Source organism: Eleutherodactylus coqui, chromosome 11, assembly GCF_035609145.1.
Source record: "Eleutherodactylus coqui strain aEleCoq1 chromosome 11, aEleCoq1.hap1, whole genome shotgun sequence".
Taxonomy (NCBI): Eukaryota; Metazoa; Chordata; class Amphibia; order Anura; family Eleutherodactylidae; genus Eleutherodactylus; species Eleutherodactylus coqui.
In genome coordinates this window covers 86020932-86048268 of record NC_089847.1, presented here as the reverse complement: position 1 = coordinate 86048268, position 27337 = coordinate 86020932, and the positions used below count along the sequence as shown (strand labels likewise).

The window sequence follows — 27337 nt, the reverse complement described above, 5'->3', positions numbered from 1 at the left end:
TCATGTTCATTGAATATACGCAGTGCTGCCTTTTGGTGGAAAAAAACTGAAAACAAATCTATTTGTCCAGCCTCTGTCCGTCCTAAGGGCGGTGGACACGTGTGAGCTGCGTGAACAACATTGCTAAATCAGACGCACCTAGCTACGCTTTACTGCTGGCTTCGCCATTTGCTTTCCTTAATTGGGAAAAAAATACCTGCTCTCCAAGAGTTATAATAACTCTGCTACCCTCACGTTCTGTGACACATAAGCAGGGACACAGCACAGTTATTAAACTTCTCATGTTCATTGAATATACGCAGTGCTGCCTTTTGGTGGAAAAGAACTGAAAACAAATCTATTTGTCCAGCCTCTGTCCGTCCTAAGGGCGGTGGACACGTGTGAGCTGCGTGAACAACATTGCTAAATCAGACGCACCCAGCTACGCTTTACTGCTGGCTTCGCCATTTGCTTTCCTTAATTGGGAAAAAAATACCTGCTCTCCAAGAGTTATAATAACTCTGCTACCCTCACGTTCTGTGACACATAAGCAGGGACACAGCACAGTTATTAAACTTCTCATGTTCATTGAATATACGCAGTGCTGCCTTTTGGTGGAAAAAAACTGAAAACAAATCTATTTGTCCAGCCTCTGTCCGTCCTAAGGGCGGTGGACACGTGTGAGCTGCGTGAACAACATTGCTAAATCAGACGCACCCAGCTACACTTTACTGCTGGCTTCGCCATTTGCTTTCCTTAATTGGGAAAAAAATACCTGCTCTCCAAGAGTTATAATAACTCTGCTACCCTCACGTTCTGAGACACATTAGCAGGGACACAGCACAGTTATTAAACTTAGATAATTCATTCACTAGAGGCAGTGGGGCCTTTCATTTTCCAAAAAGGGCAAAAATTATATTTGGCCTGCAGTCTTGCGCCAATTTATTTCCTGCCTGTGAAATCAAATCACTGGTAATGCAGCATGCTGAGGGGTAGGGGTAGGCCTAGAGGACGTGGACGCGGCCGAGGACGCGGAGGGCCAAGTCAGGGTGTGGGCACAGCCCGAGCTCCTGATCCCGGTGTGTCACAGCCGACTGCTGCGCAATTAGGAGAGAGGCACGTTTCTGGCGTCCCCACATTCATCGCCCAATTAATGGGTCCACGCGGGAGACGGTTATTAGAAAATGAGCAGTGTGAGCAGGTCCTGTCCTGGATGGCAGAAAGTGCTTCGAGCAACCTATCGTCTACCCGCAGTTCTGCGCCGTCCACTGCTGCCAATCCGAATCCTCTGTCTGCTGCTCCTCCTTCCTCCCAGCCTCCTCACTCCACTACAATAACACCTGCTCAGGAGCGGGAACACTCCCAGGAACTGTTCTCGGGCCCCTGCTTAGATTGGGCAGCAGCGGTTCCTCTCCCACCAGAGGAGTTTATCGTCACTGATGCCCAACCATTCGAAAGTTCCCGGGGTCCGGGGGAAGAGGCTGGGGACTTCCGCCAACTGTCTCAACAACTTTCTGTGGGTGAGGAGGACGATGACGATCAGACACAGTTGTCTTGCAGTGAGGTAGTAGTAAGGGCAGTAAGTCCGAGGGAGCAGCGCACAGAGGATTCGGAGGAAGAGCAGCAGGACGATGAGGTGACTGACCCCACCTGGTGTGCAACGCTTACTCAGGAGGACAGGTCTTCAGAGGGGGAGTCAAGGGCATCAGCAGGGCAGGTTGCAAGAGGCAGTGCGGTGGCCAGGGGTAGAGGCAGGGCCAGACCGAATAATCCACCAAGTGTTTCCCAAAGCGCCCCCTCGCGCCATGCCACCCTGCAGAGGCCGAGGTGCTCTAAGGTCTGGCAGTTTTTCACAGAGACGCCTGACGACCGACGAACAGTGGTGTGCAACCTTTGTTGCGCAAAGCTCAGCCGGGGAGCCAACACCAACAGCCTCACCACCACCACCATGCGCAGACATATGATGGCCAAGCACCCCACAAGGTGGGACGAAGGCCGTTCACCGCCTCCGGTTTGCACCCCTGCCTCTCCCCCTGTGCCCCAACCTGCCACTGAGATGCAACCCCCCTCTCAGGACACAGGCACTACCGCCTCATGGCCTGCACCCACACCCTCATCTCCGCTGTCCTCGGCCCCATCCAGCAGTGTAGTTCAGCGCACCGTTCAGCCGTCGCTTGCGCAAGTGTTCGAGCGCAAGCGCAAGTACGCCGCCACGCACCCGCACGCTCAAACTTTAACCGTCCGCATAGCAAAATTCATCAGCCTTGAGATGCTGCCGTATAGGGTTGTGGAAACTGAGTCCTTCAAAAGTATCATGGAGGCGGCGGCCCCGCGCTACTCAGTTCCCAGTCGCCACTACTTTTCCCGATGTGCCGTCCCAGCCCTGCACGACCACGTCTCCCGCAACATTGTGCGCGCCCTCACCAACGCGGTTACTGCCACGGTCCACTTAACTACGGACACGTGGACAAGCACAGGCGGGCAGGGCCACTACATCTCCCTGACGGCACATTGGGTGAATTTAGTGGAGGCTGGGACAGAGTCAGAGCCTGGGACCGCTCACGTCCTACCCACCCCCAGAATTGCGGGCCCCAGCTCGGTGCTGGTATCTGCGGAGGTGTATGCTTCCTCCACTAAAGCACCCTCCTCCTCCTCCTCCTCCTCTGTCTCGCAATCAAGATGTGTTAGCAGCAGCATGTCGCCAGCAGTCGGTGTCGCGCGGTGTGGCAGCACAGCGGTGGGCAAGCGTCAGCAGGCCGTGCTGAAACTACTCAGCTTAGGCGATAAGAGGCACACGGCCCACGAACTGCTGCAGGGTCTGACAGAGCAGACCGACCGCTGGCTTGCGCCGCTGAGCCTCCAACCGGGCATGGTCGTGTGTGACAACGGGCGTAACCTGGTGGCGGCTCTGCAGCTCGGCAGCCTCACGCACGTGCCATGCCTGGCCCACGTCTTTAATTTGGTGGTTCAGCGGTTTCTGAAAAGCTACCCACGCTTGTCAGACCTGCTCGTAAAGGCGCGCCGGCTCTGCGCACATTTCCGCAAGTCCCACACGGACGCTGCCACCCTGCGCACCCTGCAACATCACTTTAAGCTGCCAGTGCACCGACTGCTGTGCGACGTGCCCACACGGTGGAACTCTACGCTCCACATGTTGGCCAGGCTCTATGAACAACGTAGAGCTATAGTCGAATACCAACTCCAACATGGGCGGCGCAGTGGGAGTCAGCCTCCTCAATTCCTTTCAGAAGAGTGGGCCTGGTTGGCAGACATCTGCCATGTCCTTGGTAATTTTGAGGAGTCTACCCAGGTGGTGAGCGGCGATGCTACAATCATTAGCGTCACCATTCCTCTGCTATGCATCTTGAGAAATTCCCTGCAAACCATAAAGGCAGCTGCTTTGCGCTCGGAAACGGGGGCGGGGGAAGACAGTATGCCGCTGGATAGTCAGGGCACCCTCCTGTCTATTTCTCAGCGCGTACAGGAGGAGGAGGAGGAGCATGAGGAGGAGGGGGAAGAGACAGCTTGGCCCGCTGCTGACGGTACACCGGCTGATTGCCTGTCATCCTTTCAGCGTGTAAGAACCGCCGGAGCCGGGAGCCCGCAGAGCGGTAGGCGGGAGGCGGCATGAAAAGGTGAACGGGGAGGAGTGACGTCATCGGGCGCAGCGGATCATGGGAGGGGGCGGGGCCTCCGTCGGGAGGCCCTATATAAGGACGAACAAGCAAGGGAGAAGGCAGAGCGGCGAAAAGAAGGAGAACGAACAGAGAGTGAAGGCAAGAGAGCGAAAACGTCTGGAGAAGACAGCGGAGTTCGGAGAGCGGAGAGCGGAGAACGAAGAGAGGAAGGGCGGCAGCGGAGCGACGAGCGCTGAAGAAGAGTGCGGCAGCGAAGCGGCGAGCACAAAGAAAAGTCCGAGGTGAGCTGAAGTCGGCAGTGTCGGGCGAACGGAAGGAAGAAAGCGGGGCACGGTACTTACAGTCAGCAGCGGCGATCAGAAGGCGGCAAGCAACAAAAGGAATACCGGCCAGGTGTGCATTGACCCAACACCGGAAGAAGTCCTGAGGAGGCGGAGCTACAGCGATTAACAGGAAGTCACTGAAGACAGAAGTAAGGGCCTAATTTATCAGCAGCTGAAGGAATGGAGGCGGTCCTGGAACGAATTCGGGCAGCAGCAGAGGAGAGAGGCCTGGAATGGCTGCTACAGCTATCGAACCAAGGACTCATCGCAGGGGATGGATCTACTTCGAGGACTGCCGACTTGAGGAACGCTGCAACCCAGGACATGAGGGCAGGTAGCGTACAGCCTTCAGGAGCAATGCCGATGGAGGGAAGCAGCTCGGCGATGGGTGCGGGGCCGGCGGCGGCAGCACCAGCGGGGCACACGAAAGAGCTAAGACCGCGGAGGGCCCGTGCACCAGAAAGGTTTAGCCCCGAGCACGGACCCTCGCGGGGAAAAAGGAGGCGGAGTGGCTCCCCGGCCCCCCCACATAGCACGCTTCCCCTGGCAACACCAACAGGCAGGGGAAGCAAGGCGGGGAGAACTCCAGCGAGGCAAAAGAGGACGGCAGGCAGCGTGGGGTCCCGTGCTGAGAGGGGGACGGGACCTACCGCTAGTCGGCAAGCAAAGAGCAGGAGGCGAGATGGAGGCGGCGCTGCAGAGCAGGAGCAAGCCTGCTGCGAGTCAGGAGCACAGCGGCCCGGTACATCGACGGGCCTGACGGCAAGAAGAAATGAGGCGTCTGCAGGGCCAGCAGAGCGGTCGCAGCACAGCGGGGGTCAGGAAGAAGCTCGATCTGGAGGTCCGGCGGCTGGTGGGCCCACAGCTCCCACGCGGCCAGGTGAGTCACACTCCATGTACAGTTTGTCTTGTAATTTTAGTAATACAGAAAATGTGGGTAGTAGGTATACGAGGTTTAGTAATGTTAGTAATGTTAACCGTGCAGAAAATGTAGGGGATATGTTTTCCATGCCTAGTAATGTTAACCTAACTGAAAATGTGGGGGATATGTTTACCATGTCTAGTAATGCTAATATCGCCGAAAATGTGGGGGATATGTGCGGGATGCCCAGTTATGTTAATCGGGGGGGAATGGCTGGGAGCAATGTTGGTCAACAATCTGGGACTAGTGGATCTACACCTAGCGTGTGCAACGATGCATCGGCAATGCTGGGTTTCATTGTAGAATTCTTGAGGCGTCAGGGGGGGGGTGGTAATCCATCGCCTGTCACGGCATGGAGCTCACCATGCAATGCGTCATCCAGCATAGAGGAAGGTCGGTTGAGACTCCTAGCTGGGGGGACTGGGGCAGGACAGGCGATTGGAAGCAGTCAAACCCCTCTTACAATAGAGAGAGGAGCCACGGCAACATCATTTGTCGCCGGGGAAAACCTACAGACAGAGGCAATAATGGGGGCCTCAGAGGCAGGGGCAGCTGCAGGCGTCACGGTGGCAGTACAGACAGAAAGAGATGGGGAGGGAGTAAGGTTAGACGACAGAGCAAAGGGCGAAGTATACGTCTGCTTTGAGGGACCTCTGGGGGCGCATCTCAAAAAAGAGGTGAGAGAGAAGATTTGGAAGGACGAATATGTTGAGATATTCTCCCTCCTCCCCTTGGAAAAATTTAATTTGGACAAGGGGAAGAGAACGGACTTTAAAAAAGAGGAGGAAGAGAAGAGGAGATGGCGCTTAATTCCCCAGACGTTCGCTAATTGGCTACAAGCGTTTGCCATTTTAGCCAGCGTGATAGGAGAAAAAGCGCCGGAAAATTGTTCCGGCCTTTTTTGCTACATGGACTCAATAGGGGAGGCTTATAGGGTATACGGGGGCCAGACATGGCTACGCTACGATGAGCAATTTAGGCAGCGTAAGGCAGTGCGCCCATCTATCAGATGGGAGCACAAAGATATAGGCCTATGGTTGAGAGTAATGGCCCCCGCACGATTTGGACAGCCCTTTCAGGGAAATGCCGGGTCATTCGGCCTGGCCACCAGTTCAGCAGGGGGCCAAGGCAGCACAGCTGGGGGGAGCAGGCTCGGGTACTGTTGGCAATACAATGAGGGACAGTGTAAGTATGGGGCAACATGCAAATTTCGGCATGCCTGCTCCCATTGCAGTGCAGGCTCCCACGGAGCGGCACGGTGCTTTAAAAAAGGCAAGGGAAAAGGGCCCGGCGGTTTTACAAAAAGGGACGACCCCGGTGATTTTGGAAGAGATGTTACCTCATCTAAATAGGTACCCTGATAGAGAGAAGGCGGAATTGCTATATAAGGGTTTCAGGGATGGGTTTCACATCCCTGCCCCGTTGCATGCGGTCCCCTTTTCGTTAAAAAACTTGCGATCAGCATTAGAGTTCCCGGAGGTGGTGTCAGAGAAGTTAAAAAAGGAGTTACGGTTGGGGCGCATGGCAGGGCCTTTTAAAGAACCGCCAGTGCCAGATTTCGTGGTGTCTCCTTTAGGGGTGGTCCCAAAGAAGGAGCCGAATAAATTTCGGCTTATACACCACTTATCTTATCCAAAAGGCGCATCGGTGAACGACGGAATAGACCAGGAGCTTTGTTCGGTGGTGTATACCTCGTTCGATGCGGCATTGCAATGGATACGAAGGTACGGGAAGGGAGCATTAATGGCAAAGGCGGACGTAGAATCCGCGTTTCGACTGCTCCCGGTTTTACAGGAAAGCGTGAGATTGTTGGGGTGCTATTGGGAAGGGGATTACTTTGCGGATCGTTGTTTACCCATGGGATGTTCCATCTCGTGTGCATACTTCGAGGCGTTTAGTTCCTTTTTAGAATGGGTGGTGAAGGATGCGGCTGCGGTGCAATCGATCATTCATTACCTAGACGATTTTCTGTGCGTGGGGCCTGGGGGATCGCCCGTGTGTGCGAGCCTGCTGGGCACTTTACAATGTGTGTCAAGGCGATTCGGGGTGCCGTTAGCTCCCGATAAGACGGAGGGGCCCACTACGTGTTTAAGCTTTCTGGGCATCACCATCGATTCCATTGCGATGGTCTGTCGCCTACCCAAGAATAAATTGGATGATTTACGGGAGGAGTTGCGCGCGGCGCTAGGAAGTAAGAAAATTACGCTAAAAGGGCTGCAGTCACTGTTAGGCAAACTTAACTTTGCCTGCAGGATTATGCCCATGGGTCGGGTGTTTTGCAGACGGTTGGCGTCAGCAACAGCGGGCATTCGGGCACCCCACCATTTCATTCGTTTGCGGGCCAGCCACAAGGCAGACCTGACGATATGGGCTACCTTCCTGGAAAAATATAATGGCAGGTCGGTAATCATGGGCGAGGTTAGTAACAATGTGGACTGGGAGCTATATACTGACGCGGCGGGCAGCACGGGATTCGGGGCCTATTTCCAAGGGAAATGGTGCGCGGGGGAGTGGCCGGAGAAGTGGAAGCAGGAAGGCTTGATACGGAACTTAGTGCTATTGGAGTTATTTCCAATAGTGATGGCCATCATGCTGTGGGGGGAACACTTTCGGGACAAAAAAGTTAAATTTCACTGTGACAACTTGGGGGTGGTGCAAGTTATTAACACACTGTCGGCATCATCCCCCCCGGTGGTAAACTTGCTGCGGCACTTAGTGCTCGAAGCATTGTCGTTAAACATGTGGATAGTGGCGGCTCATGTACCCGGTGTTGACAATTCAATTGCGGATGCTCTCTCTCGGTTTCAGTGGGAGCGGTTCTGGACACTGGCGCCGGGTGCAGAGAGGAAGGGAAGAGAGTGCCCGGATCTAATTTGGAGCATGGTAAGCGAGCAGTGAGGGGCCTGTTAGAGCGGTCACTGGCTCGGCGAACCAGGGTAGCGTATAGCGCAGCGTGGAACGAATGGGAAGAATGGGTGAGAGAGGAGGGGGGCGCGGAATCAGAGGAAGACAGAGTAGGTATGCTACTAAGCTGGTTGGGTAGAAGTGCGGAAGGGGGTAAGTCAGTGGCGCAAGTAAACAAATTTATAGCAGGGCTAGCATTTGGGTTCAAGTTAAGGGGGTTGGGGGATGTGACAAAAAAGTTTTTAGTAACACAGGCGCTGAAGGGCTTCAGGAGAGGTAAGGAGAGTGTAGACACTAGGCGACCAGTTTCCTTTGACATATTAGAAAAATTGGGTAGAGCATTGCATACGGTGTGCGGAAGTGAATTTGAGAGACGATTGTTCAGGGTGGCTTTTTCTCTGGCATTCTTTGGAGCATTCAGGATAAACGAATTGGTGTCTCCAAGCAAAAAGAACGGGGGGGGGGGTTGCAGGCTGAGGACGTAAGGTTAGTGGAAGGGAGGTTGGAGTTGCGGATCCGCCGGTCAAAGACAGATCAGCAAGGTCGGGGAAAGATTATTAAATTGGGCGAGGTGCCAGGGGCTCTCATGTGCCCCAAGAGGACATGGGAGCAGTATAGGAGAGGGTTAGAGTCTAGAACAGGCCCCCTGCTGTGCCATGAGAATGGCCAATTTTTATCTCGCTTCCAATTTGTAGCTATATTTAAGCGGACACTGGAAGCGGCAGGGTTCGATAAAGAACAATTTGGGTCACACTCATTTAGGGTGGGAGCAGCGACAGAGGCATCAGTGAGAGGTATGGGGGTGGAAGATATAAAAAGAATAGGTCGATGGGAGTCCAGACGTTTCGGATCCTATGTACGCCCTCACCTACTTTAAGGCTAAAGGTCAGGGTGAGGGTGGGAGGGGGGGGGGGAGGGGAGGGAAAAAAATAGTAGGAGCAACCGTTACTAAATTATGCCGGTAATTTTGTTTTACAGATGAGCGTCCAGCGTTAGTGTGGATCTTAGGCCATTCTTATGTCTTCTGGGGGGCGGAGAGAGCGGGAGCACGACCCAACGGCAGGCAATTACGGTTCCCTAAGAACGAAGCAAGGATAAGGTGGACGGGCATTAGAGGCATGTCCTGGGGCGCGGTTTTGGAGGAGGTAGAAAGGAGGGTGAGAGGGGATAGAGCGCCGGACATATTAGTCATTCATGCAGGGGGTAATGACCTGGGGAAGAGGAGATTTAGGGACCTATCGAGGGACATTCGGTATGACTTCCTTAGGTTACAGGAGTCATACCCGGGAATAGTCGTGGTTTGGTCGGAGCTAGTGCCGAGAAAAGTATGGAGGGGAGCGCGGTCAGAAAAGGGGTTGAACAGGGCGAGAGTAAAATTAAACAAAGAAGTCTCTCGTTTTGTGGGCGGAAAAGGGGGCATAGCAGTGCGGCACATAGACCTAGAAAAAGGCACGGGTAACTATTGGAGGTCAGACGGCGTTCATCTGAACGACATAGGGATGGACCTATGGATGGAAGGATTACAAGAAGGTATCGAGCGAGCGCTGGCAGTGTGGGGAATGGCGGCGCAGGCTCAAGGGGGTCGAGCCTCGCTTGCGGTGGCGGGGGATGGAGAGGGAACCTTGGAGCCCGTATAGAAGGTAGTGAGGGGAATGGGGGGGGCTAACTAGCCTCCCCCCCCCCCCCTTTCCCCCCCGTTCCTCTCCTTTTTCGAGTTTGGAACCTGTCGCCTCCAGGTATAGGGCGGACCCCTGATAGGGGGAGGAGAGGCTAGCCAAGCCTGGCTAGCCGGCCTCGGGGTCGGTAAAAGATGGCGGCCGGAGGTTAATGGGGAGTGTCGTTGGGCTCCCGAGTCTGCCGACCTGCGGCGGGAGGAAATAGTTAAAAAGTTCGTGGGGATAGCGTCGCCTGAGTCGGCCAAGTTGCGGCAGGTGACCGGGACAGCTATCTCCTTGTAGGGGTGAGGCGGCAGTAGGTGGCAGACACAGGGGTGCGGCTCCAAGGTCCTTTACAGGGATCGGGATATGGTCATCATTAAGGTTGATGTTGAAACAAATTAAAATGTATTTTATGTTTGTGTTAATAAATGGCTGCTGTGGCCAAATTTATCCAACAGAAGGTGTCGGTGGTTTGTTCGACGAATGGTGAGGGAGGGGGAAAGGGGAGGTAAGGCCATTAGCAGCAACGACTCCGTTCTACCTGGGTCAAGAACCGCCGGAGCCGGGAGCCCGCAGAGCGGTAGGCGGGAGGCGGCATGAAAAGGTGAACGGGGAGGAGTGACGTCATCGGGCGCAGCGGATCATGGGAGGGGGCGGGGCCTCCGTCGGGAGGCCCTATATAAGGAGGAACAAGCAAGGGAGAAGGCAGAGCGGCGAAAAGAAGGAGAACGAACAGAGAGTCCCACCCGCCCGCCCTAAAAGAACAAAAAAGGGGGTGGGGGGGGGACAGGAGAAGGGTTCTTGTCATAGCAGCCTCGCTTGCGGTGGCGGGGGATGGAGAGGGAACCTTGGAGCCCGTATAGAAGGTAGTGAGGGGAATGGGGGGGGCTAACTAGCCTCCCCCCCCGTTCCTCTCCTTTTTCGAGTTTGGAACCTGTCGCCTCCAGGTATAGGGCGGACCCCTGATAGGGGGAGGAGAGGCTAGCCAAGCCTGGCTAGCCGGCCTCGGGGTCGGTAAAAGATGGCGGCCGGAGGTTAATGGGGAGTGTCGTTGGGCTCCCGAGTCTGCCGACCTGCGGCGGGAGGAAATAGTTAAAAAGTTCGTGGGGATAGCGTCGCCTGAGTCGGCCAAGTTGCGGCAGGTGACCGGGACAGCTATCTCCTTGTAGGGGTGAGGCGGCAGTAGGTGGCAGACACAGGGGTGCGGCTCCAAGGTCCTTTACAGGGATCGGGATATGGTCATCATTAAGGTTGATGTTGAAACAAATTAAAATGTATTTTATGTTGTTTGTGTTAATAAATGGCTGCTGTGGCCAAATTTATCCAACAGAAGGTGTCGGTGGTTTGTTCGACGAATGGTGAGGGAGGGGGAAAGGGGAGGTAAGGCCATTAGCAGCAACGACTCCGTTCTACCTGGGTCATGGCCTGAGGAGGAGGAGGAGAAGGAGGAGGAGGAGGATCCTGAAAGTGATCTTCCTAGTGAAGACAGCCATGTGTTGCGTACAGGTACCCTGGCACACATGGCTGACTTCATGTTAGGATGCCTTTCTCGTGACCCTCGCGTTGCACGCATTCTGGCCACGACGGATTACTGGGTGTACACACTGCTCGATCCACGGTATAAGGAGAACCTGCCCACTCTGATTCCCGAAGAGGAAAGGGGTTCGAGAGTGTTGCTATACCACAGGACCCTTGCGGACAAGCTGATGGTAAAATTCCCAGCCGACAGCGCTAGTGGCAGAAGGCGCAGTACCGAGGGCAAGGTAGCAGGGGATGTGCGTAGATCGAGCAGCATGTACATCCCAGGCAGTGCAACAGTCTTTAAGGGCCTGGCCAGCTTTATGGCTCCCCACCAAGACTGTGTCACCGCTCCCCAGTCACGGCTGAGTCGGCGGGAGCACTGTAAAAGGATGGTGAGGGAGTACGTAGCGGATCGCACGACCATCCTTGGTGACGCCTCTGCCCCCTACAACTACTGGGTGTCGAAGCTGGACATGTGGCCTGAACTAGCGCTGTATGCCCTGGAGGTGCTTGCTTGTCCTGCGGCTAGCGTCTTGTCGGAGAGGGTGTTTAGTGCGGCTGGGGGAATCATCACAGATAAGCGTAGCCGCTTGTCAACCGACAGTGCCGACAGGCTAACACTCATCAAGATGAACAAAGGCTGGATTTCCCCAGACTTCTGTTCTCCACCAGCGGACAGCAGCGATACGTAAGCAATACGTAGGCTGCACCCGCGGATGGAAGCTACGTTCTCTCTCACCATCCAAAACGGGGACATTTCTGCTTCATCAATCTGTGTCTAATATTCCTCCTCCTCCTCCTCCTGCTCCTCCTCCTGAAACCTCACGTAATCACGCTGAACGGGCAATTTTTCTTAGGGCCACAAGGCTCACTCAAATAATTTTTCAGAACAATTTTTATAAGTTTCAATGCGCTTAAAAGCATTGGAACTTTAACTTGAACCAATTTTTCGTTACACTGGGCTGCCTCCAGGCCTAGTTACCACTTAAGCCACATTAACCAAAGCGATTAATGGGTTTCACCTGCCCTCTTGGCTGGCCATGGCCAATTTTTGGGATGTACATTAGTACTGTTGATACAGCAATTTTTGTGGGCCCTCGCCTACAGTGTAATCAAATTAATTTTTAGCCCACCTGCATTACAGCTGACGTTACCTCAGCTGTGTTGGGCAATGCAATGGGATATTTTTATGTACCGCCGGTGGGTTCCAGGGAGCCACCCATGCTGTAGGTGCACACTGAGTTTTTAATACATCTGTACACTTCTAAAGAACCCGTCTGACTGGGGCATGCAGTGTGGGCCGAAGCCCACCTGTATTACGCACGACATTACTACCTCAGCTGTGTTGGGCAATGCAATGGGATATTTCTATGTACCGCCGGTGGCTTCCTGGCACCCACCCAGGCAGTGGGTCCACAGGGAGTTTAACCTACATGTGTCCACTTGTAAAGAACCCCAGTCTGACTGGGGCATGCAGTGTGGGCCGAAGCCCACCTGCATTAAGCACGACATTACTACCTCAGCTGTGTTGGGCAATGCAATGGGATATTTCTGTGTACCGCCGGTGGGTTCCAGGGAGCCACCCATGCTGTGGGTCGACAGGGACTTCACAATAGGGAGTTGTACCTGCCTGTGTCTATAAATTAAAAAGCCCGGTCTGACTGGGGCATGCAGACACCTTGACAGAATGAATAGTGTGTGACACATAGGTTCCCCATTGCTATGCCCACGTGTGCAGCTCCTGATGGCGGTGGCACAGGATTCTATTTCTCATTGCTTCTGTACAGCATTGTGGGCTATCGCTCCGCCACTTTTAAAGAGGGTCGCTGCCTAGCCGTGCCAACCTCTGCAGTGTGTGCCTGCGGTCCCTCGTCATGGCAGACGCAATTCTAAATAGACATGAGCGTGGTGTGGCATGAGGGCAGCTGAAGGCTGCCCAGGGACACTTTGGTGTGCGCTGTGGGGGGGGGAGGGGGGGCGGTTGGGCAGCATGTAACCCAGGAGAAGTGTCAGTGGAGTGTCATGCAGGCAGTGATTGTGCTTTGTTGGAGGTAGTGTGGTGCTTAGCAAAGGTATGCCATGCTAATGAGGGCTTTTCAGAAGTAAAAGTTGTTGGGAGGGGGGGGGGCCACTCTTGCCGGTATTGTGGCTTAATAGTGGGACCTGGGAACTTGAGATGCAGCCCAACATGTAGCCCCTCGCCTGCCCTATCCGTTTCTGTGTCATTCCCATCATTTTGTTGAATTGCCCAGATTTTCACACATGAAAACCTTAGCGAGCATCGGCGAAATACAAAAATGCTCTGGTCGCCCATTGACTTCAATGGGGTTCGTTGTTCGAAACGAACCCTCGAGCATCCCGGGAAGTTCGTTCCGAATAACGAACACCCGAACATTTTGGTGTTCGCTCATCTCTAATAAAGACCAATCAATTGGGGCGCCAACTTAAAAGATCACAGAGTGATTGATCATTGGAACGAGTGAATGATGACCCAGTTGTTTGATCATTCAGTTGAGCATTGGTCTGTCAGGGAAGTAATATCACCCATCCCAGGTCTGCAAATGGCTGAATAATCCCTTTTTACATGAAACAACTGGCAAACCACAAGCCATAATCTTTAGGTCTGCATAAAATGAACAGCAAACCTTGAACAATTACCATTCAGTTTTGCACAATCCAACGATCAGTTGTAATCATTCCATGTAGAAAGGCTCTTATCCCTCTGGTTTCAATTCCCTGGCATCTAGTTTGCTCTTACTTTTTGACCTGTGTTTACTCAAGTAATCTTTGGGGCAGTTGTGGTTTACTTCTCTCCCATAGAAAATATGTAAAACCTTGTTTGATTTTAGTAAAGAAGGCTTGTGGGATGTTCATGGGAATTGTCTGTAATACATACAATATTTTAGGCATTACATAAGCCTTCAGGTAAGCCTTCTTTCTGCCCATCCACGATATAAAGGGGAGTTTGGTTGACCCCAGTTGGCCATGGATCTTAATGAGTAGTGGTTCGAAGTTGGCAGTGTACAGGTCCTGCAGTGATCTTGTGAGCATAATGCCCAGATACTTTAAATATTTATCTGGCCACTTAAAGGTGGCTAGCTTTGGGAGGTCCACCAACTCCGACCATGGGGCGGAAATGTTCAGTATCTAAGATATAGTATAGTTTATTTGAAAATTTGAGGCAATACCAAATTGGTTGAATATTCCAAATATCTAGGTTTTGGTTTAGAAATTATTAATAAAAGGCTATCGGCGAATGCTGTAGTCTTATGCATATAGCCACATGTCTCTATACCTCTTATCTCTTTGGTCTGTCTTATTTTTGGTATTAATGTTTCTATAACAAAGATGAAAAGGGAGGGGGAGAGCGGGCATCCCTGTCTTGTTCCATTAAAAATACGGAAAAGGGGAGAGAGGGTGCTATTAATTCTAAGTTGTGCAGAGGGGAATTTGTAAAGCGTGAGTATGGCTTGGATGAAGGGGCATGGGAAACCGAATCTGGTGAATGTAGCCTGCATGTAAGGTCAGCTGACTGTCAAATGCCTATTCAGTATCAGTACCTAACAGAGTTAGTGGAAGCCCATGGGACTTTGCGTAGTGTATTAGGTTAATTAACCGTGAGGTATTGTGTTTACCCTCTTGTGGCTTAACAAAGCCCACTTGCTCTGGATCTATTATTTTAGGTAGGAGGTCTCGCATTCTATATCCCAGCTGCTTTGCCCACCACTTCACATCAGCGTTAAGTAGTGAAATTAGGTGATAGCTGTCACATTCCTTGCTGTCCTTGCCTTCTTTGGGAATTAGGGAAATATGGGCCATCAAAGTTTGCTCTGTAAATTGCTCGCCATTCAGAAGAGAGTTACACAACGTCAGGAATCTCAGAGCTAGTATCTTTTATAGTAGCAGGTTGGCAAACCATCAGGACCAGGAGCCTTCCCACTGTCTATGGATGATAGCACTTCCAAAATTTCATCTCTAGTAAATGCTTGGGTCCGGAGGTGTTTATCCTAGTCAGTGAGTGACGGGAGCTCAATCGAATCCAGGAAACTGGAGGTTAGAGTTTCTGTGTTTGGAGCTCCCCATGGTGGTGATCCCTGCCTAACCTAACATTCCAGCCCTACCTATTCAGGCCCCAAGGGAGTCCTGGCAGGATGTTATATCCTGCTGGCCCAGAATAGCAGATCACCACATTGATTGAGACTGGCCCAAGAAGTCCTCAGCGTATGCTTGTGCTGGACTTGATGAAAGTTAATGTCCATTCCTGTTTCACATGTTCTGTGGTGCAATATTTGGTTATGTGCTTAGACTGAGTCATGAAGAAATGCCTGACCTGATTGCTTTTTGACAATGTTGGTATTGTGGTATTACAATACATAACAGTTCATTTCAAGCTCCATATTCTCTGAGAGCCTTTAAAATATGTAACCAATTTGTTACATAGTTTTCTGGCGGAGGTGGTGGGAGGGCGGGTCTGTTTTGGCACCCTAGACTTCTTTCCCCCTGGGCTGATGATACTTCAGTGTCGTCTATAACTGACCTAGGGTTGGTTTCCCACCCTGTGAGATTGGGATTCTATGCTCCGATCGACAGAATGAATGTCTTCGGTCATCCTACTTTATGTTCTTTTCCCTTCTATCTGTTTCTTCACTTTTCTCTTATTACTGCCTCGCTAGTCCCTCGCATGCTGGCTGCCACAAGAATTCTCCTTACAGTTTCTGAACCACCGCCATGACTAGCCTTTCTTTTTGTTCATATAATGTCAGGGGTCTGAATGCTTCTGCTAAGCGGAGCCAGATTCTGGTACATTTACACAAGAAACAAGTCCTGATAGTCCTCTTTCAGGAGACACCCTTCAGAGATGGCCATCTCCCCAAGGGGAATGACAGATATTACACAAGCTGGTATCCTAGAGTGCATCCTGAAAGGAGGGTATGCGGAGTGTCTGTAGCAATCCATAAGAGCCTCCCACATAGAGTTATGGACTCCAGGGTGGATAGCAAGGGTAGATTTATTTTCCTTAAACTGGATCTTGGATGTCGTATTCTCACAGTGGATAATATCTATTCTCCCAATACAGGTCAGGTTTCATTTGACTGTTGTATGCTGGGGGAGCTGGCGCAGTTTGCCTCGGGTTCTAATATCATTCTCAGAGGGGATTTCAATGTTGGCTTGGACACTGATCAGGATACATCCTCGGGTAAGTCTGGGCCCTTCCTGGTGGCCTTGCATAGACTACGGAGACGATTGTCTGAGCTGTGACTCATTGACCTTTGGAAGATTCTTCATCCTAGGGTCAGGGACTACAGCCATTCACTCCGCCACTCATAATAGTTATGGTTGGTTGGACTACATTTTAGTCTCAGATGGTCTCCTGGACTTGGATCCTAGATGCTTCATGGGTAATTTTATATGGTCAGACCACATACCTGTCTATGGGGCCTTGCTGGGACAGGAGAGCAGGGGAAGGGGGGGGCGAACTCTTGGAGACTCAATGACAATCTCTTAGGTGAGGCTTGCTGCCTTCAGGAGGTCAGACAGACAATAGAGACTTTTGCGGAGATCCACAAGACAGACACTACATGCCTGACTATCCAATGGGAAGCCTTGAAGTATGTTCTGAGGGGCATCTTTATCTCACACAGGGCAAGGCTCAAGAAGGATAGGATGGGTAACTTGCTGGACTTGATTTCTCGGCTGGATAAGACAGAACAAGCTAATAAGTCAAACGCTTCCCCATCTTTAAATGCAGAGATTTCGACTCTACAACAACAAATATTGAGGATTATGGATAGGGCACATTTGTGCATATGAGGTAGACTAAAGGGGGGGTTACAAGTACGGTAATAAATGGTTGGAAAGGGCACTAAATCCTCTGGAAAAACAGTCCTACATTTTTGCAATGAACTGATAAAGGGAAAATACATGCGACAAATGATATCCTAGAGTGCTTCAGCAGCTACTATGGCGAGTTATATAATATAGAGGGGGCGGTGGATACGTCTGTGATCTATCAATATTTACAGAATGACGCTTTGTCTGTGATCACGGCAGAAAGATCGGCGACATTAGAGGAAGACATGCTAGAATCAGAAATTCTGAAGGAAATTAAGAACTTAAAAATAGGAAAAAGTCCCGGCCCTGATGGCTTTACCCCCAGATTTTATAAAACCTGCGGGGATCTCATAGTCTCTCCCCTGGGTAGGGCCTTTAACGTGGTATCGGGGAATTGCCCCTTTCCATCACAGGCCCTCCCGGCAGAGATCCCATGTCATGCGGGAATTATCACCCGATTTCCCTCCTGAATATAGATACTAAACTTTTTGTGAAAACTATTGCCACAGGAACTATTACTACAAAACTTTTATCACTCAGGTGCTCATTCATCAGGACCAGGTGGGATTTTTCCCTGGGAGAGAGGCCAGAGACAATACAATCAGGACACTTTACTTGATAGGAAAAGTGCGAGAGATGAATAGCTTGCAGGTAATGCCGAGAACACTTTTGACCAAGTAAGTCGGGCGTTTTTGAAGGCCAAGAAAAGATAGGATTAGGTAGCAGATTATTAAATTGGATAATGGCCCTATATAATATCCCCACGCCACAGGTCCAGTTAAATGGGAAAAGCTGTAAACCAATTGATATCAGTAATGGCACTCAGCAGGGGTGCCCTCTCTTATATTAAGACTAAATACGTGGTGAAGAGAGTGGAGTGGTAACTTCAATAGTGGAGGTGCTGCCTGACCAGATGACGCACCACCTGGGGGGGGGGGTGTGATAGAGCAAGAGAATAGGACTAAAAACGGGTAGTGGAGAAGGCGCAACACTGCAGGTTAAAGCAAGTAGGAAGTGACCAAAGGTGTGGAAAACTCCTCCTTTTATTTAATAAAGTACGTGATAAGCTTATGAAAATGCGTTTCGGGGATAACCCCTTCATCAGTTTGGTTGGTGTTTAAAATATACAAGCTATTGGTGGGTCCCAATTATGAAATAAGAGAAGTGTTCCACACCTTTGGTCACTTCTTACTTGCTTTAACCTGGAGTGTTGCGCCTTCTCCACTCTCAGTAGTAATAGTGCCCCCTATATTAGCCCCAGTAGTAATAGTGACTTTCCATAAAGGCCTCAGTAGCAATAGTGTCCCCTATATTAAACCCAGTAGTAATAGTGTCCCCTATATTAGCCCCAGTGGTAATAGTGTCCCCTACATTAACCCCAGTAGTTATAGTGTCCCCTACATTAACCCCAGTAGTAATAGTGTCCCCTATATCAGCCCCAATAGTAATAGTCTATATAGCCGCAGGAAAGTGCCTTGGGATATAAAGGATCAGGACTCACCTGGTGTGAAGACCTGGACCCAGTGTGGATCTCCAGGTGTCTCACCTGTGGTCCTGGATATATGTCTAATAGGCGGTTTCCTACACCGGTGGTATCCACTGTAGAAGGGGAGAGCTATACGGATTACGGGGGAGCTCTCCAATGAGGGGACCTCCCTGACATATAGATTAGAAAAGAAACAGTCACTTATATAAACCCTGGCTGGTAGGACAGGTAATAACAATATCCAGCGGTCACTGGTGACAATATCCAGAGAAGTAATTGGCACTTTCTTTGAAGGAGGGGGATATGGTAACTACAGCAGCCCCTCCTAGTGATGGTACATCAAGGTATATAGAAGGTATAGATGCGATGTTCCAGACGGTATATAGATGAAGTTGGCAACACGTTTCTGTGCATAACAGTCCCTTTATTAAGCCATACATAAACAAACATAGCATAGTATTCATATTTACCCCATATGATTGTGTAGGTAGTTAGCACATGTTCCTGTATCTGCTCCAGGGGAGAGGGGCGGTTCTACTGGTACGTCACCTAGTAACGTCATTACATCCACACATTGCTGTCATCGTTGTTAGTCTCCTGCAAGAACGCTCATTGCGCTCCATCCTGAGATCATTCTTCCAGTGTATCCCCTGGTGACGTCATTACGTCCTCGCTGTCTCTACTGCTAATCTCCGGCTGCTACGCATATTGTGTTCCATTCGGAGGGCAGAGGACATAGTGTGCCGATGTCTGGGTATCAACGTCATTGTGGCTGCGCGTTCCTTCTCCATAGAAATACTGGAGAGAGAACACGCTCAATCAGGGGCGTACCTAAGGGCTCAGGGGCCCGGGTGCAAAAGCTCCGCTCGGGGCCCCCCCCTGGGGCCTCCACCCCACACTCCCCCATACTCATACCTAGATCGTGCTGCAAACATGATCTGCCCCTTTACGTAATCTTTCCTGCACATGAAAATTTGTTTGTAGCTCCGCAGGCCACTCTCACACACACCGCTTTTTACCGCTATGAGCACAGCGCCCCGAGTGCCGTACTAACCACGGAACAACACTCCCATAGATATCAATGAGCTTACTCACATCCGCGCTGGAACGCGGTGTCCCTATCACTGTGATTTTTCAGAGCTGTCTGTTCTATTTTTGCGTTTTCGTGGTTTTAACACACCTCATCACCCACCACAATGATGGGGTGCATTAAAAAGCGCCGTCAAACGCTGTAACCTGTGTTCGAAAACACTGCTTAAAATTCTGGTCACTATTTCAAGCTGCGTTTTCTGAACACGTGTGTGAGAGCGGCCTTAGAACCTGCATGCAGTAGATAGGGACAGATAGGGACAACTTTTTCCAAGTTGGAGCACAGGATTACCAATGGTGCGGATTTTGACTGGAAATCAGCTGCATACCCGCAGCTAATTTCATACTATGCTACGCTCCCCTCGCCTCCTCCAAAGGCTTCCCGTTGTCAGCGCTCCCTGGCTTCTGGTTCCCAGCGGCCTGTACTGGCCTCACCTAACCAGCGGCGTCCTGCCTGACCAGGCCGCTGGGACCGGAAGCCAGGGGGCGCTGATGGCAGGAAACCTACAAAAGGAGGCGAGGGGGGCGCCGCATAGTACGAAATCAGCTGCGGATACACAGCTGATTTCTAGTCTGAATCTGCACCAATGAAGCAGATTTTTACTATTTTTTGGATGCGGAAATGCTATGGAATTTGGTGCAGAAATTTCCAATTCGGACATTGCGCAGCATTTCCACTGTGTGCTTTTCCATACTGTAAGTCAAGTTGAGTTTTGCTGCCACGTGCAGAGTGGCGTCAGTAGCAATAGCGTCCCCTATATTGGCCCAAGTAGTAATAGTAACCTCCATAGTGGCCTCAGCAGTAATAGTGTCCCCTATATTAGCCCCAGTAGTAATAGTGTCCCCTATATTAGCCACAGTAGTAATAGTGACTTTCACAGAGGCCTCATTAGTAATAGTGTCCCCTATATTAACCCTAGTTGTGATAGTGTCCCCTATATTAACCCCAGTAGTAATAGTGTGCCATATATTAAACCCCGCAGTTATAGTGTCCCTTATATTAGACCCAGTAGTAATAGTGTTCCCTATATTAGCCACAGTAGTAATAGTGACTTCCACAGAGTAGTAAAAGTTGTGGACGAGGAGGAAAGAAAAGGCTGGAGCCAAACGCGTACAGTCGTGTGAACAATAATACTAAATACGTGGTGAAGAGAGTGGAGTGGTAACTTCAATAGTGGAGGTGCTGCCTGACGAGATGACGCACCACCTGGGGGGGTGTGATAGAGCAAGAGAATAGGACTAAAAACGGGTAGTGGAGAAGGCGCAACACTGCAGGTTAAAGCAAGTAGGAAGTGACCAAAGGTGTGGAAAACTTCTTTTATTTAATAAAGTACGTGATAAGCTTATGAAAATGCGTTTCGGGGATAACCCCTTCATCAGTTTGGTTGGTGTTTAAAATATACAAGCTATTGGTGGGTCCCAATTATGAAATAAGAGAAGTGTTCCACACCTTTGGTCACTTCCTACTTGCTTTAACCTGGAGTGTTGCGCCTTCTCCACTCTCAGTAGTAATAGTGCCCCCTATATTAGCCCCAGTAGTAATAGTGACTTTCCATAAAGGCCTCAGTAGCAATAGTGTCCCCTATATTAAACCCAGTAGTAATAGTGTCCCCTATATTAGCCCCAGTGGTAATAGTGTCCCCTACATTAACCCCAGTAGTTATAGTGTCCCCTACATTAACCCCAGTAGTTATAGTGTCCCCTACATTAACCCCAGTAGTAATAGTGTCCCCTATATCAGCCCCAGTAGTAATAGTCTATATAGCCGCAGGAAAGTGCCTTGGGATATAAAGGATCAGGACTCACCTGGTGTGAAGACCTGGACCCAGTGTGGATCTCCAGGTGTCTCACCTGTGGTCCTGGATATATGTCTAATAGGCGGTTTCCTACACCGGTGGTATCCACTGTAGAAGGGGAGAGCTATACGGATTACGGGGGAGCTCTCCAATGAGGGGACCTCCCTGACATATAGATTAGAAAAGAAACAGTCACTTATATAAACCCTGGCTGGTAGGACAGGTAATAACAATATCCAGCGGTCACTGGTGACAATATCCAGAGAAGTAATTGGCACTTTCTTTGAAGGAGGGGGATATGGTAACTACAGCAGCCCCTCCTAGTGATGGTACATCAAGGTATATAGAAGGTATAGATGCGATGTTCCAGACGGTATATAGATGAAGTTGGCAACACGTTTCTGTGCATAACAGTCCCTTTATTAAGCCATACATAAACAAACATAGTATAGTATTCATATTTACCCCATATGATTGTGTAGGTAGTTAGCACATGTTCCTGTATCTGCTCCAGGGGAGAGGGGCGGTTCTACTGGTACGTCACCTAGTAACGTCATTACATCCACACGTTGCTGTCATCGTTGTTAGTCTCCTGCAAGAACGCTCATTGCGCTCCATCCTGAGGTCATTCTTCCAGTGTATCCCCTGGTGACGTCATTACGTCCTCGCTGTCTCTACTGCTAATCTCCGGCTGCTACGCATATTGTGTTCCATTCGGAGGGCAGAGGACATAGTGTGCCGATGTCTGGGTATCGACGTCATTGTGGCTGCGCGTTCCTTCTCCATAGAAGTACTGGAGAGAAAACACGCTCAATCAGGGGCGTACCTAAGGGCTCAGGGGCCCGGGTGCAAAAGTTCCGCTCGGGGCCCCCCCCTGGGGCCTCCACCCCACACTCCCCCATACTCATACCTAGATCGTGCTGCAAACATGATCTGCCCCTTTATGTAATCTTTCCTGCACATGAAAATTTGTTTGTAGCTCCGCAGGCCACTCTCACACACACCGCTTTTTACCGCTATGAGCACAGCGCCCCGAGTGCCGTACTAACCGCGGTACAATACTCCCATAGATATCAATGAGCTTACTCACATCCGCGCTGGAACGCGGTGTCCCTATCACTGTGATTTTTCAGAGCTGTCTGTTCTATTTTTGCGTTTTTGTGGTTTTAACACACCTCATCACCCACCACAATGATGGGGTGCATTAAAAAGCGCCGTCAAACGCTGTAACCGGTGTTAGAAAACACAGCTTAAAATTCTGGTCACTATTTCAAGCTGCGTTTTCTGAACACGTGTGTGAGAGCGGCCTTAGAACCTGCATGCAGTAGAGAGGGACAGACTTACCCCGACGCTGCAACTCCACGTTCAGCAGGAAGCAGGGGGCAGCACATGATCATTGTGCCCTGCCGGCCCATGTGACTTCCTCCCTCCTCCTCCTCCCCCCTGCTCTGCCGGGCTACACTTGGGCTGGCCGTTCTGCATGCAGCCTGATTGGAATCATGCTGCACACAAAACGGCCACCCATTAATGCACTGAATGTGCATGTAGGTATGGCGTAGGGCGGCCTCTGGGCCCCCAGAGCGCAGAGGCCGGGTCACCATGGCGACCCCAGCAACCCGTGACGCCACGCCTATGCGCTCAATGCAGCTGTGGGGTCACTACAGTGTTAAATTAACAATAACGCCTTCCCTTACATGGGGGTGCGCTTCAATCAACTTTATTTATACACACATTATTCTTCTCTTCTCATTTGGATATGAGGGTCACCAGTGACTGCTGAATATTGTCATTAGGCTGTCCAACCAGCGCAGGGTTTTTATAATTGACTTTTCTTATCCAGTAGTAATAGTGACTTCTATAGTGGCTTCAGTAGTAATAGTGACCCCCATATTAGCCCCAGTAGTAACAGTAACCTCCACAGTGGCACCAGTAGCAATAGTGACCCCCACAGTGGCCTCAGTAGTAATAGTGTCGGCTATATTAGCCCCAGTAGTAATAGTGACCTCAGTAGTAAGTGTCCCCCATATTAGCCCCAGTAGTAACAGTAACCTCCACAGTGGCACCAGTAGCAATAGTGACCCCCACAGTGGCCTCAGTAGTAATAGTGTCCCCTGTATTAGCCCCAGTTGCAATAATGTCCCCTATATTAGATGTCTAAAACCAAACTTTATTGAGATACTATTAAAAACCAGGGCACTTGAACACACATAATCCACGTCAGACCAAGTAGATACTGGAATGAACGTGAAAGTGATTGACAGACAAAAATACAGAATTAATTTGGAACCCAAGACCAGGATACCACATTTACACAACTAGACAGGAATCCCTGAAGGCCGATTGTGGCCAAGAGGATCAGCGATCCTGAATAAGGATGTTTATGGATAGGAAAAAATATGCAACAACTTGGACTTCTAAGGGTACACTATGATATAAATGTGTTATCAGATAGCCCAAGGAAAAAGGGAGAAAAGGGATTCTGCATGAAGAACACTGGTTACAGCGTCCGCAGGGATTGATCTGCATTAAGTTCCAGTTTCTTTCCATAGTGCAGCCAGTGTAGCTGGTTTTCCACGGTATACCACATCCGTTAGGGCTCCCCACAGGTAGACATTAGGGGGGTTACATCAGGGGAACAGAGAGGGAATTCAACAGCACCTCTCCATCCTATCCAGCATTTTGGCAGACCATCATGGAGATATTCTATCACGGCTCGGTTGGTAGTGTGGTGGTGCGCCATCTTGTTACACGCAAAAAATTAGGTTCTGCTCCATCTTTCTGTGTTTTGCGTAGCAAATGCCCCTCATAGAAGTCTAAAGTCATAGCTGCGCAAATATGCCAGGGGAATGCGTAAAACACTGTGCAAAACTGCTAAAAAACACATCTGGACTTCATTAGGATAAATAGCCTTTTAATCCATGGAAGGGGGTGTCACGTGACCTGGCCCCGTGTGCACAAAAAGTACAGTACTAGGCATGACTGCAAATCAACCTCAACAACCTTGTTATGTGCAAATACGTTGCATTGGAGAGAGCTTTTGCGTATACGCTCATGTGAAGCGGCCCTTAAGGTAGTATTTACTGCTTCTGTATGTATATTCGAAAATATCTACACCACATATACATTACACATGTACATTATTCCCATCAGTGTGAATAATGTGCAGCAGATATTACAAACATCACCACTTCTACTATTCTGCTCCCTGTTAGGAGGACCCAGCGGTGTTTGGCCAATTGGCTCAGGAAGCACCACCTCTACGACCATCCGAGAGAGACTGCGGTTCCAACATGTACTCGGCCGGGGAGCCTACGGGGAAGTCGTGCTGGCAGAGGACACCGCTACCTGCCAGCAATTCGCAGTGAAGGTCATCAGGAAGAAAGCCCTGCTAGCGGAAGTGGAGATGGCGGATGTGATGGTGGAGCACCGTGTTCTGCAGCTTACGATTGGGAGTCCCTTCCTCGTCCATGCAGAATTCGCATTTCAGACCAAGGTATAGTTGTTATCGCACATCTGCAAACTTCACCGCTATGTGCCCCGTAGATGTGGACTTTGTAATATAACGTCATACTAACCAACCTCCTTATATGTGTTAAGGACCGCTAGGTCACATTAACCTTTCAAGTCTTGGGTTCCAAATCAATTCGTATCCGCTGCAGCACGGAGGCCAAGAACCACACCAGAGTCGGTTTCTAGTTCTCCTCAGATACGGAGAGAGAGCCACGGCAAGTATATAGCTCACTCTGCTTTAGGCGTACATACTCTGAGCGTTTATTGACTGAGTATAGTTCTAAATACAGGAAAGGAATACGTCATCATTAGTCATGGGGTTAATTTCATTGAGTTAGAAAAAACGTCAAGAATTGTGCTTTGTTCAACAATCAGCGCAGTGAGAATAAATATGTGAAATGTCCTTCAAATGATTACTCCTCCCGGACGTTATCCCGTCCTCCCTTGGAGTTTGGATGATCGCAGCGTCATATCAGCACGATTTGCTCTTTTCCCATAGCTCAGGAGTGGGGGAGTCTCTTCTGATAGCGACTGTACCAGGCAAATGTTCTCGGATGAATAGAAAAAAAACAAATCATTAGACATTGCACCGAATGCCATGCTCTGCAAGTTATTTCTGCTTTAATTATTGTTTCACTACACACAAGCTTATTTACATCTTATAATGCTCCATTTTGTATCTAGCGGCCATTTTGAGACAGATTCTTCCATTGTATGGACCTGTACCTTCTCATATGTCTCTTCTACATTACAGACGCACGTTCTACTCGGACTGGAGTATCTGAGCTGCGGGGACCTGGACCAACTCCTGCAGTCGAAGGGACGGCTCGATGTCAACAGCACCAGATTCTACGCTGCAGAGATGGTGTGCGGCATCCAGCACCTCCACGCCAAGGGGATCATCCACAGAGATCTGAAGCCCGAGAACATCCTGGTGGCTGAGACGGGCCATGTGAAGATCACAGATTTCGGTCTTGCCTTGGAGAACATGCACGGAGACCGAACGGCCACCGATCATGCTGGGACCGAAGGCTATATTGCTCCTGAGGTGAGAGGAATAGACTCTTTATACTATTTTTTGCCATAAGTGTATTAATGTTCTTGGGTCATGGATCCTGGAGACAGCAGTCCAGGGATGGTATAGAGGACTGCGGTCTCAGCGCTCGCCTAGTGCAGTGCCCAGATCCCATGTAATGATGTAAAACTTATTTCCCAACTTACTGTTTACTGTTTATGGCAGATGGACGCCGGAGAGGAATACAACGCCGCCGTCGATTGGTTTTCATTTGGAGTCATCATGAATAAAATGATTACTGGCGAGCGTGAGTATAAACCAAAACTCTTTAAGGAGTCCACCTCCGGAGCGAAGAACATCATCTTACAGGTAAGAGTGTTACTTTTATTTCTTTGAGTTCTAATGTTGTAATTTGTGATGCTTTTATTGCCTTTTCTAGTCAGATTCTTGTAATTATAGTCAGTAATAACAGTGACATTTCTCATTTCAGCTCCTCAAAAAGAACCCAGCCAAGCGTCTCGGAGTCAACAGAAACATCCGAAAGCACCTGTTCTTCCAGCTGATCGACTGGGACTCTGGAATCCCTTAGAGTGCCCCCACCGCACATCCCTGAGGTAAGTAAATGAGCAGAATTGTACTAGATCCTGGATGGTGAGGGACTCCCTCCCTGATCTACTACTGATTGCCTATCTAGAGGATGGACCATCAATAGTTCACAACTGGAAAACCCCAAACTTTAAATATTGATGACTTATTCTTAGGATAGGTCATCAATATTAGAACAGTGAAAAGTGAGCGCTGCAGCATTTTCCTTGTATATCAGGCACAGCGTCATATATCGTTTAGTGGTTATGCCTGGTATTGCAGCTCAATCCCACTGATTCGAATGCAGTCAGCAAACAGGTCCGTAGTTTGTCTTACATGGGAAAACCCTTCTCACCATAATCAGAATAGTATTTTCTTTTCTTGCAGTCATCTAAACCTCAACATCTTCAGCCATTCCACCTGGACGCCGTGGAAGCAGCAGAGGCCAAGGACTTACGCCCATCAGCTAAAGACCAGGCCATGTTCAGAGGGTTTTCATTCTCCAACTTGAAGACCCTCTTGGACTCCGGCTTTACAACCACCAGAGCGAGCGGTCCTCCTGAGCCCCCATGAGTACATCAGGAGAAAAGACACCGTGGGACCCCTTAGGAGTGTGCCAGCAGTACCACCCAGCTGGCGGTAAGTACCGGCGCCACAACATCTGCGCCATGTAGAATCATAGACATGTGCACTATACTAAAGACCTTAAAAATACCGTTTTTTTCTTACCAGTAGATGGATTTCCCCGAACCAATGACAGCAGCAGCTGATGGTGCTGCCACGGGTGAAGGGGAAACACATTGGTGCGCGATGGCCGGCTATTAAGGGGTGGAAGGAGGCCGGATTTTTTTTTTTTTTTTTTTTAAACATCCTGGCAACATACACTGTACATGTTTGGCAGTTGTGTGCAGGGTTTGTATGGAGTGGGCTCGGGAGCGGAGCCTGCTCCATATATTGAGGGTGTCAGCTGTCTAGAACATCTCACACCCAGCCACAACAACCCTGATTGGAGATACCGTATATACCGGCGTATAAGGCGACGGGGCGTATAAGACGACCCCCCAACTGTCACCTTATAC

The 27337-nt window shown here is 50.1% G+C and overlaps 1 protein-coding gene across 1 annotated transcript; it reads left to right on the top strand.

Annotated features, from left to right (window-relative positions):
- The first annotated feature begins 15803 nt into the window (after nt 1-15803).
- LOC136581737 (protein kinase C delta type-like) lies at nt 15804-26703 on the top strand. The gene is made up of 7 exons (XM_066582361.1): nt 15804-15846; nt 16023-16142; nt 16237-16344; nt 24361-24641; nt 25413-25706; nt 25899-26287; nt 26646-26703. Exons 1-6 carry the CDS (start codon nt 15804-15806, stop codon nt 26067-26069), a joined length of 1017 nt encoding a protein of 338 aa, XP_066438458.1. The 3' UTR covers nt 26070-26287; nt 26646-26703.
- Nucleotides 26704-27337: the final 634 nt, after the last annotated feature.

Bases quoted from the DNA above. Each gene is read 5' to 3' on its own strand.
- LOC136581737 (XM_066582361.1), top strand. From the start codon at position 15,804: ATGGCCATCTCCCCAAGGGGAATGACAGATATTACACAAGCTG. The intron at 15,847-16,022 runs GTATCCTAGAGT...CTCCCAATACAG, and splicing joins GACAGATATTACACAAGCTG to GTCAGGTTTCATTTGACTGT. The intron at 16,143-16,236 runs GTAAGTCTGGGC...TCTTCATCCTAG, and splicing joins TGATCAGGATACATCCTCGG to GGTCAGGGACTACAGCCATT.